At 44.5% G+C, this 19,089-nt stretch overlaps 1 protein-coding gene across 1 annotated transcript in view; it reads left to right on the top strand.

The window, feature by feature from the left end:
- The window catches only part of LOC111973948 (ras and EF-hand domain-containing protein-like), a 72,491-nt gene extending 54,112 nt beyond the window's left edge, over positions 1-18,379 (top strand). The window contains exons 15-16 of the mRNA XM_070446863.1: positions 17,173-17,249; positions 17,630-18,379. Coding sequence (XP_070302964.1) covers positions 17,173-17,249; positions 17,630-17,735 — 183 coding nt within the window. The 3' untranslated portion in view covers positions 17,736-18,379. The remainder of the gene's footprint in view (positions 1-17,172; positions 17,250-17,629) is intronic.
- The last annotated feature ends 710 nt before the right edge of the window (positions 18,380-19,089 follow it).

Genomic DNA, 19,089 nt, shown 5'->3' with positions numbered 1-19,089 from the left:
TACATTTTACATGGTCATTAGCAGATTATTTTACCCCAGAAGTGACTAACAGTGTACCCAAAGTACTTTCTAGTCTGACCCTAGAACTGTGTTCCAACACCAGTCCTCGGGACCAGGCACTCATTTTTGTTGGAGGCCCAATTGAATCAGTGTGTTTTCCAGCGGCACAATAAAATATTTTGACCGTGGAGTACTGTTGGGCGGTACCGTTGACAGGTACCGTTGGGGGTAACTGTTGGGTACTGTGGTGTACTGTGGAGTCATGGTCGGCGGTTACTGATTGGGGTACTGTTGGAGTCGTGGATACTGTTGGTACCTTGGGGTACCGTTGGTACTGTTGGGATCGGTACCGTTGGGGGTAAAACTGCTTGAGGGATACCGTGAAAGGGTTACCGTGGAAGGTACCGGTTGGGCCGGTACCGTTGCAGGTACTTTGGTGAGTACCGTGGACCATGGTACCGTTGGGACCTGGTACCGTTAGTACCGTGGAGGCCAGGGTACCGTTGGAGTACGTGGACCAGTACCGTTGGAGACAGTACTGTTGTGGGGTACCGTTGGGTACTAGTTGGGGGGCGGAGGACCGTTGGGTACCGTTGGAGTACTTTGGGGTACTGTGGCGGTACCGTTTGAGTACCGTTGGGAGTAGTACACGTTGGGCGGACTGTTGCTGTACCGTTGGAGGTACCGTTGGGTACTGTTGGGGCCGTGGCGTACCGTGATACTGTTGGCGGTCCGTTTGTTACTGAGACTGGAGTGGAAAACAGGCTAGGGACAAGGAGACATAGTCGAGAATCAAGACTGCTGTGATACAAAATTTACTTCACAAATCGTAGCCACGTTAAGCCAGCTTCGCTGAAACGTAGTCATAGGAGGTATTCCTTGCCACAGGTCTAAGGAAGACAACTATACACTTGAGACCCTATATGTTTATTATCTAAAACATGCAAATGTTCGAGTAAATGTATAGAACCCGGGTCTCACCATGGCGCACGTGTTCTACTCCGTAGCTGGCCGTGGGTGGAGACACATGCGCGGCCCTATCTCCGTCCTGCACGCAAGTACCTGTCTCTCTCAAGCGGTCAGCTTCTGTAGGCTCCCCAGCCAGCATGGATCGGCGGACCGTCGGGACACGTCTGTCCTAGAACAATATGGACAGCCGAGTTAGCAACAACAGTCCCGAATGGCACACCATTCCCTTATAGTCTACTGGTTGACAACTTTGTCTTTGGATCAGAGCGTATTATTTTCCCGCCCGCAGTAATTTATCGTGACTTTTGAGACTAGTCGACTCCATACGTGTTTTGCCCAAGTCTCGAGATGCTAATTCACATGTTAAGATCAATGTGTCCTTCGAGGCGCGATAAAAATCTACTGCCAAAACGATGCCCATGAGAAGTTGCCACGATCATCAGTGTACCGACAGCCGCGTCACGTATATCGTCTCACGTGGCTACATACAGTGGACGCTATTACCTCACATACAAACAATAGTTGAGAGAGTCCAGACACCTCTCAAATCATTGTTCCTTGCATATTTGTGCAAGTAATGACACAATATAGGATGAGTCATGCGCGTACAAATCTACTTAGATGCATCCTAGCTGTGCTTCATTATCACAAGCACTCATAACACAAACTCTACACCTGCTCAAACTATCTTGAGACCCTAGTACCTTTATACACTGCCGCGTATAAAACACTATTGAGAAGACTTTTTGAACCTAACATCCACTATGGTCCGAGCTCTCTCAATGTGAGCCGAGACTCTGATACTAATGCCAGCCCTAGCGGCTAAACTAGGATGAGACCACAGATCGACGGCGTCGTGGCTGGGGTCTTAGCCAAACAATTTTATATGAACCGATTCCTCTCTAGAGACCCACCGTCCTATGCTGTAGCTAGGTTGAACTAGCGCACTAACATCACATCCAGCACACGCTCATCTGGCGCCCAGTAGACGTGCTATCCGCGTACGCACTACCCTTCTGTAGTCTGCGTCTGCTCCAGCAAAGGAAGACCCAGCCGAAGTCCACAATTCGCCGTACCAGGCAGGATAGCAACCCCAATCAGGATGCTCTCGATCTAGGCAACAACCTGTTAAACCTTTTTGACGGATCTCAATAACCGCATTGCACAAATCTTGTTATTCTTAGGTGTACACCATCAGCAGCGCATATCTCACTCCAAGAGATTAGCTTCTTGCTGTTGCCACTTATCCACGAACATTGTCTACTGATTGTGTTTGTAAGAACTCAATTAAGGTTTTGTAGTGCATATCTGAATTGTCTAAGCGACTACGACCACAAAGACGAACCCAACAACAGGAAATCTACCGACTCAACCTTGCTGTCCGATCTAAACCAACCCATAAATACACAGATGAGTAATGAACGAGAAACCGATCAGAGACCTACTGTTCCTGACCTGGTTACCATGATTAATCACTATCGTCTCAACTTATCGATTACTCCATCTTCTCTGGCTCTACTAATCTATATATCTATCTTATTCTTATCTCTATCTCTCTCTCTATCATACATCTCTTCTCTCTAGTCTCTTATCTTCTTCTCGTACTTGGTCTTTGTCTGTGCGTCTTGTCTGTTCGTGCATGTCGAACCTAATCATAGCCGTCATCCATCAGTTGTCGTTAACCGTCGTGTACCAAAGTACCACACTTACTCGTGCATATAGATTGCGATTGTCAAGTCATGTCTGGCCATATGCAATCGTGCAGGCTAGAGCAAGAGCGTAGAGATGAACGTACTGGGAGGTTAAAAAGCAGCGACATGTTGTGAGGGAAATGTATGCACCTTGCCACCCCCTAGTGGACGCTCCAATGTGTCTGAGGTTTGACGACCCCGTAGGACTGGATATGTTTGTTAGCTCTTATGCTCCTCGAGACCAGCGACAGCGGCGGGCCACGCTGAGGATCAGCGACTGAGTTACACAAGAGAGTACCCTAGATTAGCGCCGCGAGCTATTTAGGTGGTCGTTCGTTCACCAGGAGATCCTTATCTTAGCATACAGTCGCATAGAGCTTTGAGGCACTAATTCTAATGTGGTATACTGACAATGAAGCTGTAAAGTACAGTTCAATGAAGCAAAGAGAAAACGACATAGCATGCTCCACATCATAATAGTCTTCTTCTTTATGTAACGCAAGCGATGTGGGACACGTCAGAGTGTCTGGAGGACCAAAATAGTAGATTTCCACATGACATCTTCTCTAGAATCTTTTGCTTGGCGGATAATTGCCAAATTAGGAGTCAGTGCCTAGCGAATCTAGACCGAGCTAAGCGCTATGTTGAGATAACAGTGGCGTCTGATATTGCATCCATTACGACAGGCACCTTTCTCCACAACAGGAAAGAGAACGAACCTGCACGAAGGCCTTTAACGCACTCGTGCGTTGCCAAAGCATGGGAGTTCGTAGTCAAGTTAGTAGGGCATGAACTGTGCTGACCCTTCGATGAGTTCTTTGGGCCACACGCGCAACAATATAATGCTCATTTCACGTGAAACATGTTGTAGTACCAAGCCCATACTACACAATACAGATGACGAGCTTAACACAAATTGCAACAGCCTGTATTAGACAAGCACGCGTAGCCACGTTTGTGTCTCAAGAGGCCACATGGCCACGGAGCATCGATCCATCACTTTCCTCTGCAATGACAATACACCGACCTCACTTAGCCCCAGTAGCACCACTACTGCCGCGATATGGTGTGTACATTGCGCGCCTAAGAATAACATTCTCATCATGGCTCAGCAAATGGACCAAATGACCACATTGGTGGTAGAGACTAGTGCCCTATGCGCACATTATAAGCGCGTGCCTCAGGAACACTGGATATGAAATGCTTCCACATATTTCGATACAATTCAGTTTGGGTTCCCACGAAAACCGCCTACAGAGGGATCTATGTCGAGTGAGACCGACAGGTTGATTCTTCTGGAGAAACACAGATGATTACAGTCCTACAGAAAGTGTACGTTCCCCCTACGTCGAAAGTATTCTGCGTAGGAAAACAGATTGTTGGTATGATAGGGTCGCTTGCTCTGAGGTCCACTAGTTAATGCTAAAATCTATTCTATATAATTCAAGGCACACCAAGACGGCACGATACGCATAAACCCTCGAGCGAAATTCTATAAACAATCCACACACCGAGTGAGTGAAACTCCTGCATGGTTCTCGCATACATGGTGCGTCATAGTATTTGCCGCTTTATACCAAGGACTCTCAAGTCACACACACTCCAGGCAAATAATGTTGCTATTGACCCGAAAAACAGCCAAAGTGCGGACCGATCTAGATGTACGAAGCGATAGCCTTGCATCAAGACAGTTGAGCTTCTGGCCATTGCCTACCTAATCCACACCGGGGGAAGAGAATAAGAGATCTCTAATCCCAATTTGTAGGAATGATTTGGTAATGAGATGTTGACTCTCGCAGCAATAGGACCATGAGCTAAGAGCATCAGAGCAGCCCAACCAGTGGCGCCAGCATAGTTGATGAGCAAGCAACATCCTCGTTCTCCTTTTCCTTAATGCATACACATGACAAACTTGCATCTCTCCCCTGTCCTCACAACTCCGTACATTTATGTGTTATATGAGAGCAGATTATATCCGAGTGTATATATAGAAAAGATCTATAATATATTCTCCACAATTATTTCGCTGAAGCACTTATATTGGCACTCGTTTATGCACATTGTGCCTTTTCCTTCATCTCGCGGATCTCGAATCAATCATACCCATCAAAACCAGTATCTTCAACTTTGTGCTGTGCGAATCTGGGAGACATCACAGTAGGAGCGCCCATGGTCACATCTGACTCATGACAAGCGCCCACCCCACCACTCTAACGCCTATTTTCTGCACGCTCACAAAGCATGAGCCACGCTCAGCGCCTCTACCGAAACAAAGTTTCACTACTAGAGAAATATCGCGCGACAAGAGGAGATGACTAGCGAGATATTTGCGACAATACTATCATATTATAATGGAAACTTTACACAACCAAACCAAACACAAAGTTATGCGATTTGGATACTCGGGCATTATTCTGCTCGGGAGTTGTCGCCTAGAACTGATGTGTAGAAATATCATGTGCGAGAGTGTCTATCACAGTGACAATCTCATGGTAAGTATTCACATTTGACATTACTAAATAAATCACAAAGCACAGTGTCACCAGAAACCAACTCTATCTACACACATTTTGCCGCTCTGGCTCCCAACTAGACATCAGGGTAGCGGTATCTGATGGTCTTGTTTTGTAGCCAGAGCGCCGTGTAGCTGCAGTAGTGGTTCATACTTACTAATGGCTGTATTGCCCCTGTTTCCGTAAAGACAACTTTTTGAACGACCATTCCTGAACCACTAGGCCGGGGGATCATCCAATTTACATATGGTTGCGTACATCTAACATTATATCTCTCTTAATCTTCCATGAGTCATATATGTCATCTGTATCTTTTTAGCCTAATGACTATATGCGACAATATGTATTCTGATTAAAATTCTGATGAGTATTATCTATCGTGCTCTGCTGCATTAGAAAATACGCATCACCGGAAATCTTTCATGGAGAGAAAAATATCTATTTGAACTCTAACCATATACACGCAATCTACATACTCTATGGCAGGTGACAACATAAGCGACTATTGAGGGATCTTTCACCACACCATATATAGTGCAACACTATCTGCTGCACACAAAAGTCATCTTGACAGTCTTTGTCATCCTTCGCTCCGCCTCAACCATATAATAGAAACCATCCCACTATGAAGCTGCGCCATATACTTGCGAATTCTATATAATATCATTCAAATGGGTAGTGATTAATATATTAGTCTGCTATTTACTGCTTTATCTGGTTGATTCTCTCTCTCTGCTCTATATATATCTATATCTTATCTCTATCTTATATCGATACTCTTATATCTAGCTATCTTCTCGCTAAGCCTTTGTATATTATCAGACACTTGTGGGTGCGATGAACACATGAAACAAGTTGTATTCTTATCTAAGAAAGTGCGTTGATTATTCTAGTATACTCATGTATTGAAACACCTGTTAGAGAGCATAATTTTATATCTGTCAGGCTGGACAATTTCCTCTGAGTGATTTTCTATATATTTGACACCCCTGATCACAATTTACTATGGCAGATGCTCACACACAACACAACACACAACTTCTATGCAGCTCTGAGGAACTACCTCCCTGGATTGCGAACATGTTCCTTACTCGCTCATCTCCTCGCTGAGGCGAGGAACACTTCGGACAGTACTCACACGAGGACGTCCCGCGACTATATTCTAATTCACAATATACATCCACATATGCATCTTGCGTCCTCCATGTAGCCTGTGGCCTCTGATATATTCGAAATGGCGATAGAATGATTTACCTCGTCCTGGTGATGCCTTGAGGTACACTCGCTTGACACACACTTCGCCGATCTAGACCTAGCAGAGATCGCTCTATCTTCACGCGCATGTGGCGCTCTGTTTCCACTTATTCCAAGATCTCGTACTATATACCTTGCACAGACTGCTCTACCTGCCACACAGTACCAAACTAGTGCTATCTCGATGTTACATATTACAGAGGTGCCAGCGGGGCTGTTGGTTATCGCTCTTTAGGGCCACATTCTTCCTTTCACAACAATATTTCTTTTAAGCCTATAATATATTAGCACCTTATGTCTCGTGTTATATATCTGCACATGTCGAGGATCATAGGTCGGAGCTGAGCTTTGGACAGGATTTCCTCTCTGATATGTAGGCTTCTCGGGTTCCAAAACACGTGCGCCACGCGAGCGCACCTTTATTTCTTGCAAAACCAACGCCGTCAAAAATACTACCTCGCGACTTTACAGTCTATGAACACTCTGATAGGGAGTATATCGCCCCTTGATAATAACCCGACATGTGACTTACTGTTACGGAAGGCATTATGTATCCATACACAAAAGTCACTGTACGTTGGGACGTATCGTTCCAATCAGACAAAGTACACATGATCGATAACAACCACTCTAGGAGCAGTTCATATAGGAATTATCGCGCCTTGTCTACTTCCATACACGATCGCTAAATCAGCGAGTAAGCACATCCCTCGGGCACATCGAAACCTATGTGTTACTCAGTGACTAGCTAGTGTAGAAAAACACAGGTGCCCCTGAGAGAGCATCACAAAGGACGCACTTGACTATCACTCTGTCAGTGTTAGGCTACAATAGTAGCTCTGAATGTGAATGGGGCAAAGTGCTGCTGCTATATGCTAAGTGCAGCAAGATGCTGTATGGGTGTGTGTGTGCTATAACGTGCGTATCGTTTGTGTAGATGTGGTAGATGTGTGTCTGTCGATTAGTTGTGATACTAGAGATTTATGAGTTTTGGTGTATGTCTGTGGTGTTATGTTCTATCTATCTACTAAAATTGGACCTCTAGACCGTGACCGTTGATCGTGTGGTTCGTCGTGATTTCCATAACTGGCTATCATGTCGTTACACCCTGATTATTCTCCTTACCAACTGTACGAAAAAATACGCTAAAACATACAAGAATGGAAATCTCTCTTGCGCTATTGAACTGAGTATCATCTGGCTTGCTGCTCACCAAGACGCGCCAGTGACAACACACATACACATCTCCTACACAAGCGCATTGGTCTATGGTCTGGATTGGCGTACGTTTGTGTATTGTTATGCCGACAGAGAGTGACGATTGTTTAGTGAGTCGTTTGCGATGCCTAGACATGTCATTGCGGATGCGTAGCTACCACTACTAGCATAATCCAATTAGTATACGTATATCTGCGTTGATTCGGTTGTGAGTAACAGCCAGATCCTATGCTGATTCAGTTACCATTTGTGGTGCTGGCATCGTTAGGGATCTGCGAACTAATATAACGATATGTGTGTGTTCTTGTGATGATGCTGGATATCAATAACAAGATCCAGTGTTCACTCTACAAAATCTTACGTAAGCGCGAACATCAATACTATCCTGACAGTAGTGCTGGCGTATTTTGTGAGATACATCAACCATCAATTCCACACCAACTATCAGATATTAGAGAAGAGTGCTTATCCATAACATGCTGAGGGTATTGTTAACCAGCTATCGTAATATGTAAAGCACAACTCACAGCTACCATACTGAATCTCGCAAATACTTAACTAGCTAAACTAAGAATTTAGTCCAGAGAAGCGCTCGCGAGTCCCAACAATGATCCTCAACAGATTGCGAATTACACTAAATAAATCAACCATAACTCTATGTGCACAAGCTTAAACACGTACCTGGTCCACTATCAAGTCAATAAGAGACAACGGTTACTGACACTAAGAATATCACATTTTTGAGGCAGGACACACAGAACGGAAAAAAATACTATCTGACATAAGTCAACAACAAAAACCACCTAACATAAATTGTGGAATCTGGATGTGTCTCATTGGTGACTGTGATATGAATGAGAAAAGCGCTGAGCGCTGTCTACCATATAATCTGTTCAGGCATCGCGTTCCAAGGTACTATCATGGCTAAAGTGGTAATTAATTCACACAACTTATCCAAAGACGTCTCTCGTGTGCATAATTTTACAAGTTCAACACGTAAGCGGAGACAGCAAAAAAACAAATATATAAGTTCAGTATGCGTAAAAAAGCCTTCGCTCTCTTCCAAAGTGAGAATTGACTATGCTAGATAGGCTAGTGAAGGTCAGGAAAAAGCGTGCAATTGTCAGTGATAACATGGAATACCCAAGCAACCTGTCTAACCTGAAAATCCTGTGAGGGAACAGTCAGAGCTTTGTGCTTTTATCCTCTAATCGTCCTTCATATTAGCTGTCCTTACCTCTTCTACTCTCGCCGAGTCTCCTCTGAGATCCGTTACCCTTCCCTCGTATCCTTCATACTCCGTCTATCCTTTCCACTTGAACAAACTCTGTCCTATCTGCTTTAGCTGCCCATACGCATGTTCATCGTTAGTTAGGCCACGAGCTCTCCGATCATGTAAAAGATAATTATAGGCGAGAATATGGGAAGTGTTTCCAAATTTCAGCCCTCTCCTCAGAATATATAAGACACTACTTGTTGATTCCAGAGCCCTATGTTTACTTGTTGTTGACGAGTGCAAAATTGCCGCCCTTGATATTAAATGATGTTTGTTGGATGCAGCGTAAGGTCACCCAGGCTCACAGCAACACAATGAGCGATAAATGTCTGTTGCTGAACACATAAGGCTCTCCATCGATGACAAGTGGCATGATGGAGAGGGAAGACAAGGAAACAAGATTGGAACAGACAAACGGGACAGAAGTGGGCAGAGCAACAAGGGAAGACATATGGGGCGGGAGCGACCAAGGAGAAAGAGGGGGAAGACAGAGGACAGTAGGCGGGTAAGACAAGGGTGAAAGAGGAGGCGAGATAAAGATAACGAAGAGAAAGAACAGGCTAAGAGTTACGTAGAGGAGCGGGGCAAAAACAGGGGACAGGAAGCGAAAGTTGTTGGCAAGAGGTAGAGGAGATAGTCATGGTTGAGTAGAGTCGGACTGACAGTGAATGGATACACCACTGAAAAGAACAAGAGAGAAAGAGTGATGAGAGGCAGGAGAGTGAGAGACACCGAAGTGCGAGTGCTGGTAGAGGGAAGTAGACACAGAGAGAGAAGGAGGAGCATGAGGAGAGAGCAGGAGAGGGAAGAGCAGCACTCTGAGGTCAAGGAATCCGAGTAATCCTGAGAGTGCGTCCAACCGAAGGCGTAAGACAGGCTGCAGAGAGAACACTGGCCGTCATCTGATAGGGTGAAGAGCCGCGACGGTGTGCAACGAGTCAAGAGACATCTACAGCGAATTACTATGAAGACAAGAGTAGAAGTAGGACGACAGGTTGTTGTTACCCTGACATGGAGAAAGGCTAGCACACCAGTTGAGCATATTTTATCGATTTGGAGAAGATGACACATTTTTTATCAGAAGCAACTGATATAGAATCGATACACATAGCTGACCCAGGTAGAGAGAACTGTCATTCCACGCAGAGCTCCCAGTAAACACTACATTTGGCCGAGTAATGCACAACTCGGTACCCGCAGCAAAACGCAGTACCTCAACGGAGTAGCACCCCAACGTTACCACCCAAGCAGGTACCGCGCCAACGGTACCTCAGCAACCGGGTAACCCCAAAACAGTACCCCAAGCAGGTGGCACCCGCGCAAACAAGGTTAGCCCCAAGCGGGTACCCCCGAACAAAAGTACACCTCCAACAGACCGTGACACAAAGCGAAGGTAGCGCCGCAAACGTATGTACCCCAGACAGTACCCCACGAACGGAGCAGGCATACCGCCCAACATACCGCCTCGAACAAGGGGTACCCTCAACAGAGGAGAATAGCGTCCCAGAGCGGTCGAACCCCCAACGGGTACAACACTTCCAGCAACGGGTACCCCCAACGCGTACCCCCAACCTCGAATCACCCCAACCGAGTACCTCGACAAACGGATACCCCAACGAGGGAGGATGACCTCGCGAAGCAGGGTACCTCTCGAACGACCTCCGCAGACGAGGACCCCGAGACGACGGGGTACCCCAAGCCAGTCACCCCCACAACGTGTACCCCCAACGGTACCCCAACAGTACTCCCAGCAAGTATACCATTCCAACAGTACCCCCAACATCCCCCAACAGTACCTCTCAACAGTACCCCAACACTACCAGAACCGTACCCCAAACAGTACCTCCAACTGTACGGAACCCAACCAGTACCGCGTCCACGGTAGCACATTTTTATTGTAGCCCTGGTACAAACACACCTGATTCACTTGGGCCTTCCACAAAAGAATGAGATGCGCTACCCGGGACTGTCGTTGGAAGAGAACAAGTGTCGAGGGTACAACGTAGAAGTCACTTTGGGTAAACTGTTAGTCACCTCTGGGTAAAATCATCTGCTAAATGACACAAATGGTAAATGTAACTAGGGGTTGGAGTCCACTGCCACAAATATAGTCTAGAACTGGACCCAGAATTTTGCCTAATCAGGAGGAACATGGTCTGGCAGACTCCTCGGTCCCGCTTACTTATGTATCAAACTTCATTTATGTATTAAACTACTAGCACACCAACTCAAGACACCCATGGCCATTTACCCCAAACAACGACATGCCACCAGAGGTCTCGTTCACAATCCCAAGTCACACAACAGACTATGGGAGCACAGATACTATATAGAGCCATGACTACAGTTAACTAATGCAGAGAGCAGTAGAATCAGATTTTTTTTTTAAGAGTATAGAAAAACACCTTATGGCAACAGCAGAACGTGAAGAGACACACACCACAGGCACAGCACACGCACTCTACACACACGTACACATGCGATTTGGTATTGTAGGTATGTGAGTAGAGGTAGTGGCCTGAGGGCACACACTTAATAGTTGCTGGACCCCAGGAAGAGTAAGCGGCAGCTTGTGGGCAGGAACATTTAATGGAGTGTCCTGATAATCAAATTAGCAAGATCAATAAGAGAACTACAAACGTTGCGGCCTGATTGAAGAGGCTCAATGGCTCCTAGAAGAGGGAGTCCAGCTCCCTGTGTCAAGATAGTTAGTGAGGTGGTCACAAAAGTTTGGCTATTTATTATTTTATAACTAGCTTGCAGAGCCGCTATACCGACTTCCTAAGCCTAACCTAATGTATCCTAAAACCTGCACATTACATTATAAATCTGCTGCAACAAGTTCTCCTAAACGCTGCTACCGAAGTATATCAATTCTGACACAACAGCTGGATCCCTTCTACGGCCATGGAGAACACTCGATTGAGGTGTTTGAGTGTTGGTGTTGTTTCCTATCAAGACTATAAACGCGCCTCTTTCTGTGAGACCCAGATGCAAAGACGGCTCACAAATGATCAGTAAGAGAGCCTGCGTGTGCATCTGGGCCAGCGTAGAGATATACCGAGCCTCCTAGTCATCTGTTATGTGTCTCTAGGCTCTGCTCACATTTACAGTGAATGTACCCATAATGTAGACCGGACCAATGCGAGTACTGCTCTGATCTGTCTGCTTTGGATACGCGATAAAATATTTCCTAAACTGTTCTTACAAATACCAACATGTAGAAACAACATGTGATAAGCTTTGCTGCGCCTCTAGTGTGCAATAATGTATTTAACACGTCCATCATATTCATACACTATGCCCATACAGTGGAAGTGTGCCCTCCTCTCTCCTCCTCTCTCTCTCTCACCATCACTCACTCACTCACTCACTCACTCACTCACTCCCACTCACTCCACTCACTCACTCACTCACTCCAATCGCTACGCTCGCTCACTCACTTCACCTCGCTCCACCGCCTCTCTCTGCTCTCAGAGAGGGACCAGCAGGCTTGCCCCATAGGGCTGGCAGCGACCAGCCGGGTCTTATGACTAACCATCTAACTATGAGACGAAATCGCCTATACGAAGAAACGAACATGGCCCAACCGGTCACTCTATGGCATGACAAACTAGGGATAAAGATAGGAGCACAGTAACAGAGAGAGACGCGCTGACAGACAGAGTAGGACACAAAACTCACCACCCTGAGAGAGAACCGCGCATCAACACGTAACGACCAGAAATACCAGAGAACAACATGTGTCCAATCAGCCAGAACAAGGAGAACAAGAATGGGACTCAAAGAAAAAACACAGGAAGAGCACTCCTGAACTCAGAGAACCACTAGCGAGAACTGTAACAGTGAAATAACATAGAACCACTAAGACAGCTAGTCTATTCTTCATTAACACATACAACTGTAGCCGTGCCTAAATGACTATAGATAACTCATATTGAGCGTTAGAAAGATCAGCTAATGCCTGATGAGTGGGGTAGTGAAGTTCTGTATTGTTTTGAATTAGCCTGCAATGCGAATGCATGTATCGCGATGTGAGTAAGTGCAGACGTACATGCGATCATCACTCGTTAGTAGTAGAAAAAATTTGCTAAATCTTGCCTACCGGTTGAATTGAGGTGATCTTATAGAAACCCTACTGGTGTGTACAGCGCAAAATAAGGTCATACATTGAAGTCAGGAAGTTTATACATACACTGTAGGTTGTATCATTAAAACTCGTTTCAACCACTCGCACAAGATTCCTTGTTAACAAACATATAAGTTTATAGGCAAGGTGCCGTTAGGACATCTACTTGTGGCATGACACCAAGGTAATCTATTCCAAAACAATGTGTTTACAGACAGATCATTTCACGTATATTCACTGCTATCACAAATGTCACATTGTCAGAATTACATACACTAAGTTGACTGTGCGCTTAAGACACACGCTTGGAAAGGTTCAAGAAAAATGAGGTATTCGATAGGGCACAGGATTAGAGGCTTGCTTAGATTAGGCGCCCATAATGGCCACTATTAAGTAAATATACAGTCAATATGAAGCGTGTAACCTACTGAAGTGTATTTCATAAGGGCCTACCATTTCAAGACTCAGTGCCTCTGATTGGCTATGACAATTAGCATGATGGGAAAGTGCAGAAAGAGAGAAGATCGAGCACAATATAAACACTCGAGAAGAAGAAAAAGAATGTGGAGACCTCCAACAAGCTCGTGGTTGATCATCCTGGGGAGCAATGTGTCCAAACCGCCTGAAGGTAGACCACGATTATGCGTCCGCGAGCAAACTAAATGACAGTAACGGCTAACAGTAATAAACAGCACATGGAGAGCCAACGTGACACGTCATCGAGAATGCGACAATCAACGGGAGAAAGAGGTATCATCAGTTCTGGTGCTACATGAGACTGGAAGAGCTGACTATGCGATGCGCGCGCGCAAAAGTGCAAACAATCCCGAGAACAAACAGCCACAGAGGACCTTGTAGGAGAGAATACTGAGGAAAACGGTACAAAAATATCGTAGTAACCAAACAGCAAAACAGTCAGCTAATATCGACATAACCTGAAGAGGCCGCTCAGGCAAGGACAAGACAGGCAAACGCCCCAAAAGCCGCTCATAAAAAAGCCAGACCTAAGGTTGCAACTGAAATCGGGCAAAACGAATCGATACTTATTTGAAGAAATGTCCTCTGTCATGACTGAAAACAAAAATAGAACTTGTTATGGCCTAATGACCCATCCCATTATGCTGGAGCAAGAAAGGGGAGGCTGTGCAGGAAATACCATCCACAAACCGTGAAGCACGGACGGGGACCGAGGACGGTGCAGCAGTGCAATGTTCGTGTGTGGGATGAGCGCTGGCTTGGATGCTAGTGCACAGGAGGTGGAGCATCGAGAGGGACGACGTGCACGAACTACAATTAAAGCATGTATTCTGCGAGTGTTCTATGATGGAAACGTGAGCCTAAATGTGATATGGCGAAAATCCTTATGAGGAGTGAGAAAAACAAGTTCTCGCAAACACATACCAAGTCAGTAAATTAAAAAGTTGCAATTGTCGACAATCGCATTCTCCGAGTCATCCAAGAGCGAGAACCTGGACGAACCCAAGCAGCATACTTCCGAGAAAAGTTGTGGCAAAATAGCTAAAGCGGGAGACAACAAGTGCGAGAGAGATTGAATTTCTGATTGGAAGTGGCCCACACAGCGAAAACGCCCTTACCTCGCGCGTCACAGAAGAGCGCGCTCAGTATAGAAGACAGCTCTGAGAGGGACAGGAAGTGAAAACCCGGCTGCGACAAGGAGGCACCACATAGCATCTGCTACTGCTCAGCCACTTAGCGAGCCAGCTCTGTCAAGAAGGGACTCTTCGTCAACTCCTTATTCCTTGCGATAGCCTTGCGATAGGCTCTACCCGTATCTCTACTCTCTTCTACCCACTACGGCTTATATAACGCAATTTCATACAGTCATATCCTACTCAAATCACTACATTTGAGATGTGCTACTGCATACTACTTTGCTATCCAATTTAACTGTCTGATATGATAAGATAATATCAGAAGCTGAATATAAATATCAGCTTCTTGCGGGACAATACATAACGTTATTCTCATGAACACATTGGCACCTATCATAACAAAGAACAGTGGATATCGCTAACAGACAAGCCAAATACACAGAGAAGAGATGAATATATAACCAACTAGAAGAAATAAAATAAGTCATTAATTATCAGAGACAAGCAGACAGCGTGTGACATCGTCAGTTTAGAAAAATGTTTCTATTTCGCGAACTATACGAAATAACAAGACATTGGATGACTAGATAATAATAGTCTCATCCAGTTACTATGTCTACTAGAAATTATATTACATGTTATTCAATCAGTGATAAGACGATATGGAGTTGCACCTATGAGTAAGTTTACATAAAGTACGATAATACATAGGTAAAACTATAATATCATTGATTACTGTCCCACTATCATGTTACAATCATTAATAGTGACGAACTCATATAAATACACAAACGTAAACTCAGTACGGTGTTGACTTCACCACAGTACGCCGAGAGGACGTAAGAATTAAGCACACAAACAGAAAAAGCTCATCTATAGATCCAAGATTACCGGCTAAACTAGAGTGCCTGAGTAATATTCAATAAAGAGTGTTAAAACTACACCTGACATCGTCTGAACATATATACGTGAGAGAAAACCATATCAACCAAGAACAAATTATGCTTGCGGTAGACGAACCTATGACCGCGTAGAAAATGGCTTCCAGAATACACAGCACAACCATAGTGATGAAGAAACGTTAACCTTTACCGTGATATAAACTATCTTGTATAATAAAACTATAATCTCTTTATATATAGGGTCAGACGCGTTTTAGATTCCATTCAACTCAACGGAGTCGGGAAACGATGGAGATAGTGACAGCTACAGCAAATTAGAATCACATCTCTAGTTTGTGAAGTCGGTAGACTACAGAAATAAGCTAGATCATAAAGTGTATCAACCCTCCGATGCTACAGCTCACCTTTATTCTCGGATTGAGAAGAAATACACTAGAAACATACCAACATATAATCAGGTAAGAGAGCAAGGTCTATTATGCGACCGCAGAAAAGATGCTGAGTGAAACGCATACTAGTATGAGATTCTCAAATGTGCTGGATTGATAGGCGCATCCAAGACCAGACGTTCTGAAAAAATGGCATTCCTGAATTAGACAATACAACTCGTTATATGTTTGACGGCTGTCTTGAGCCTGTATGAAAAGTCACTTAGGATAGGTACAACATTTCAGTGAGTTATGCTCGCGTTTAACCCGTATTGAATTTAAACATGTCAGTCATTCTCATTATATACTTAAAGCTCACCTTTACTAAATGTCAAGTCTAGAAGTATGGCGTCCCTCTTTGGCCACACGATTTCTATTGGAACTCACTAGGGGTTGGAGTCCACTGCCCTACAATATAGTCTAGAACTGGGACCCAGAATTTTGCCTAATCAGGTSACATGGTCTGGCAGACTCCTCGGTCCGCTTATTATGTATCAAACTTTATTATGTATTAAACTACTAGCACACAACTCAGACACCCATGCATACCCCACAAGACATGCCACCAGAGGTCTCTTCACAATCCCCAAGTCCACAACAGACTATGGGARGCACAGAGTACTAYATAGAGCCATGACTACAGGTAACTGATGCAAGCAGTAGAATCAGATTTTTTTTTTTTAAGATAAAAATACACCTTATGGAACAGCAGGAACTGTGAAGAGACACACACACAGGCACAGACACACGCACTCTACACACACGTACACATGGATTTTGTATTGTAGGTATGTGGTAGTAGAGTAGTGGCCTGAGGGCACACACTTAATGTTGCTGGACCCCAGGAAGAGTAGCTGCTGCTTTGGCAGGAACTAATGGGGATCCTTAATAAATACAAATATAAATACAAACTTCGGCCTGATTGAGAGGTCATGTCTAGAAGGGATCCAGCTCTTGTCAAATTTATGTCAAAAGTTGATTTATTATTTTATAATTTAGCATTTTAGCCAACCCTAACCCTTTTCCTAACCTTAACCTAATTATCCTAACCTGCCACATTAATTATCCTAATCTGCTGCATAAGTTCTCCTAAACCTGCTACGAAAAGTCAATTCTGACAAAAGCTGGATCCCTTCTAGCCATGACCTGATTGAGAGTTGTGTTGTTGTTTCCTATCAGACTTATAACGCCCTCTTCTGTGAGACCAGTGCCAAAGACGGCTCCAATGTCATAGAGGCCGTGCTGCATCTGGCCAGGTAAGATATACCAGCTCCTAGTCATCTGTTGTCTCTCTCTGCTTAGTGATATTTACCTGTCCATGGAGTACTCTCTGATCTGTCTGCTTTGGATACGTTTCGATAAAGATATTTTCCTAAACTGTTCTTACAATACCAACATGTAGAACAACATGTAAAGCTTTGCTGCCCTCTAGTGTGCAATAATGTTATTTAACGTCCATCATATTCACACTAATGCCCATACAGTGGAAGTGTGCCTCTCTCTCTCTCTCTCTCTCTCTCACTCACTCACTCACTCACTCACTCACTCACTCACTCACTCACTCACTCACTCACTCACTCACTCACTCGCTCGCTCGCTCACTCACTCACTCGCTCACTCGCTCTCTCTCTCTCAGAGAGGTGACCAAGCAGGTTCATGGGGCTGAGGACCAGGGGTCTGTGACTAACCTCTATAGAAATCCCAACAAGAAGATGCCCACCGTCACCTGCTGCACAGGATAAGATACCGAACAGAAACGCTACTAGAGTAACCAAAACTCACCACCTAAGGAACCGCATCAACAGAACACCACAATACTAGAACACTGTGTCCAACAGCAGAACAAGAGAACAATGGGACTTCAGAAGAAAAGAACACAGGAGAATCTGATCAGAACACTAGAGAACTGTACAGTAAAACTAGAACCACAAGACAGCTGGTTTTCTCATATAACATCAACTGTACTGCTTAATGCTATAGGATAACTCATATTGAGCTGTTTAGAAAGACAGCTAATGCCTGTGTGTGTGTGTGTGTGTGTCTGTTTGTTTGATTATGCGCTTGCAATGAATGCATGGGTGCTTGTGTTATATGCAGACGTCATTCACATCCTGGTTAGTAGTGAAATCTAATCTCCTATGCTGTTGATTGTGTCTTATGAAACCTCTGTGTGTACCCAATAGTCATACATTTGAAGTCAGAAGTTTACATACACTTAGGTTGTAGTCATTAAAACTCGTTTTTCAACCACTCCACAAATTTCTTGTTAACAAACTATAGTTTGGCAAGTCGGTTAGGACATCTACTTTGTGCATGACACAAGTAATTTTTCCAACAATTGTTTACAGACAGATTATTTCACTTATTATTCACTGCATCACAATTCCATTGGGTAGAGTTTACATACACTAAGTTGACTGTGCCTTTAACAGCTTGGAAATTTCAGAAAATTATGTCATGGCTTTAGAAGCTTCTGATAGGCCAATTGACATAATGTATGAGTCAATTGGAGGTGTACCTGTGGATGTATTTCAAGGCCTACCTTCAAACTCAGTGCCTCTTTGCTTGACATCATGGGAAAATCAAAAGAAATCAGCCAAAGACCTCAGAAAAAAAATTGTAGACCTCCACAAGTCTGGTTCATCCTTGGGAGCAATTTCCAAACGCCTGAAGGTACCACGTTCATCTGCACAAACAATAGTACGCAAGTATAAACACCATGGGACCACGTAGCCGTCATATCGCTCAGGAGGAAGACGCATTCTGTCTACTAGAGATGAACGTACTTTGGTGCGAAAAGTGCAAATCAATCCGAGAACAACAGCAAGGACCTTGTGGAACTACTGGAGGAAACCGGGTACAAAAGTATCTATATCCACAGCAAAACGAGTCCTATATCGACATAACCTGAAAGGCGCTCAGCAAGGAAGAAGCAACTGCTCCAAAACCGCCATAAAAGCCAGACTAAGGTTTGCAACTGCAAATGGGGCAAAGATCGTACTTTTTGGAGAAATGTCCTCTGGTCTGATGAAACAAAAATAGAAACTGTTTGGCCATATAGACCATCATTATGCTTGGAGGAAAAAGGGAGGCTTG

The sequence above is a fragment of the Salvelinus sp. IW2-2015 genome, linkage group LG15 (genome assembly GCF_002910315.2).
Source record: "Salvelinus sp. IW2-2015 linkage group LG15, ASM291031v2, whole genome shotgun sequence".
Lineage (NCBI taxonomy): Eukaryota > Metazoa > Chordata > Actinopteri > Salmoniformes > Salmonidae > Salvelinus > Salvelinus sp. IW2-2015.
Note: the sequence above shows the minus strand (reverse complement) of the source record. Positions and strands in the feature narration are given on the sequence as shown.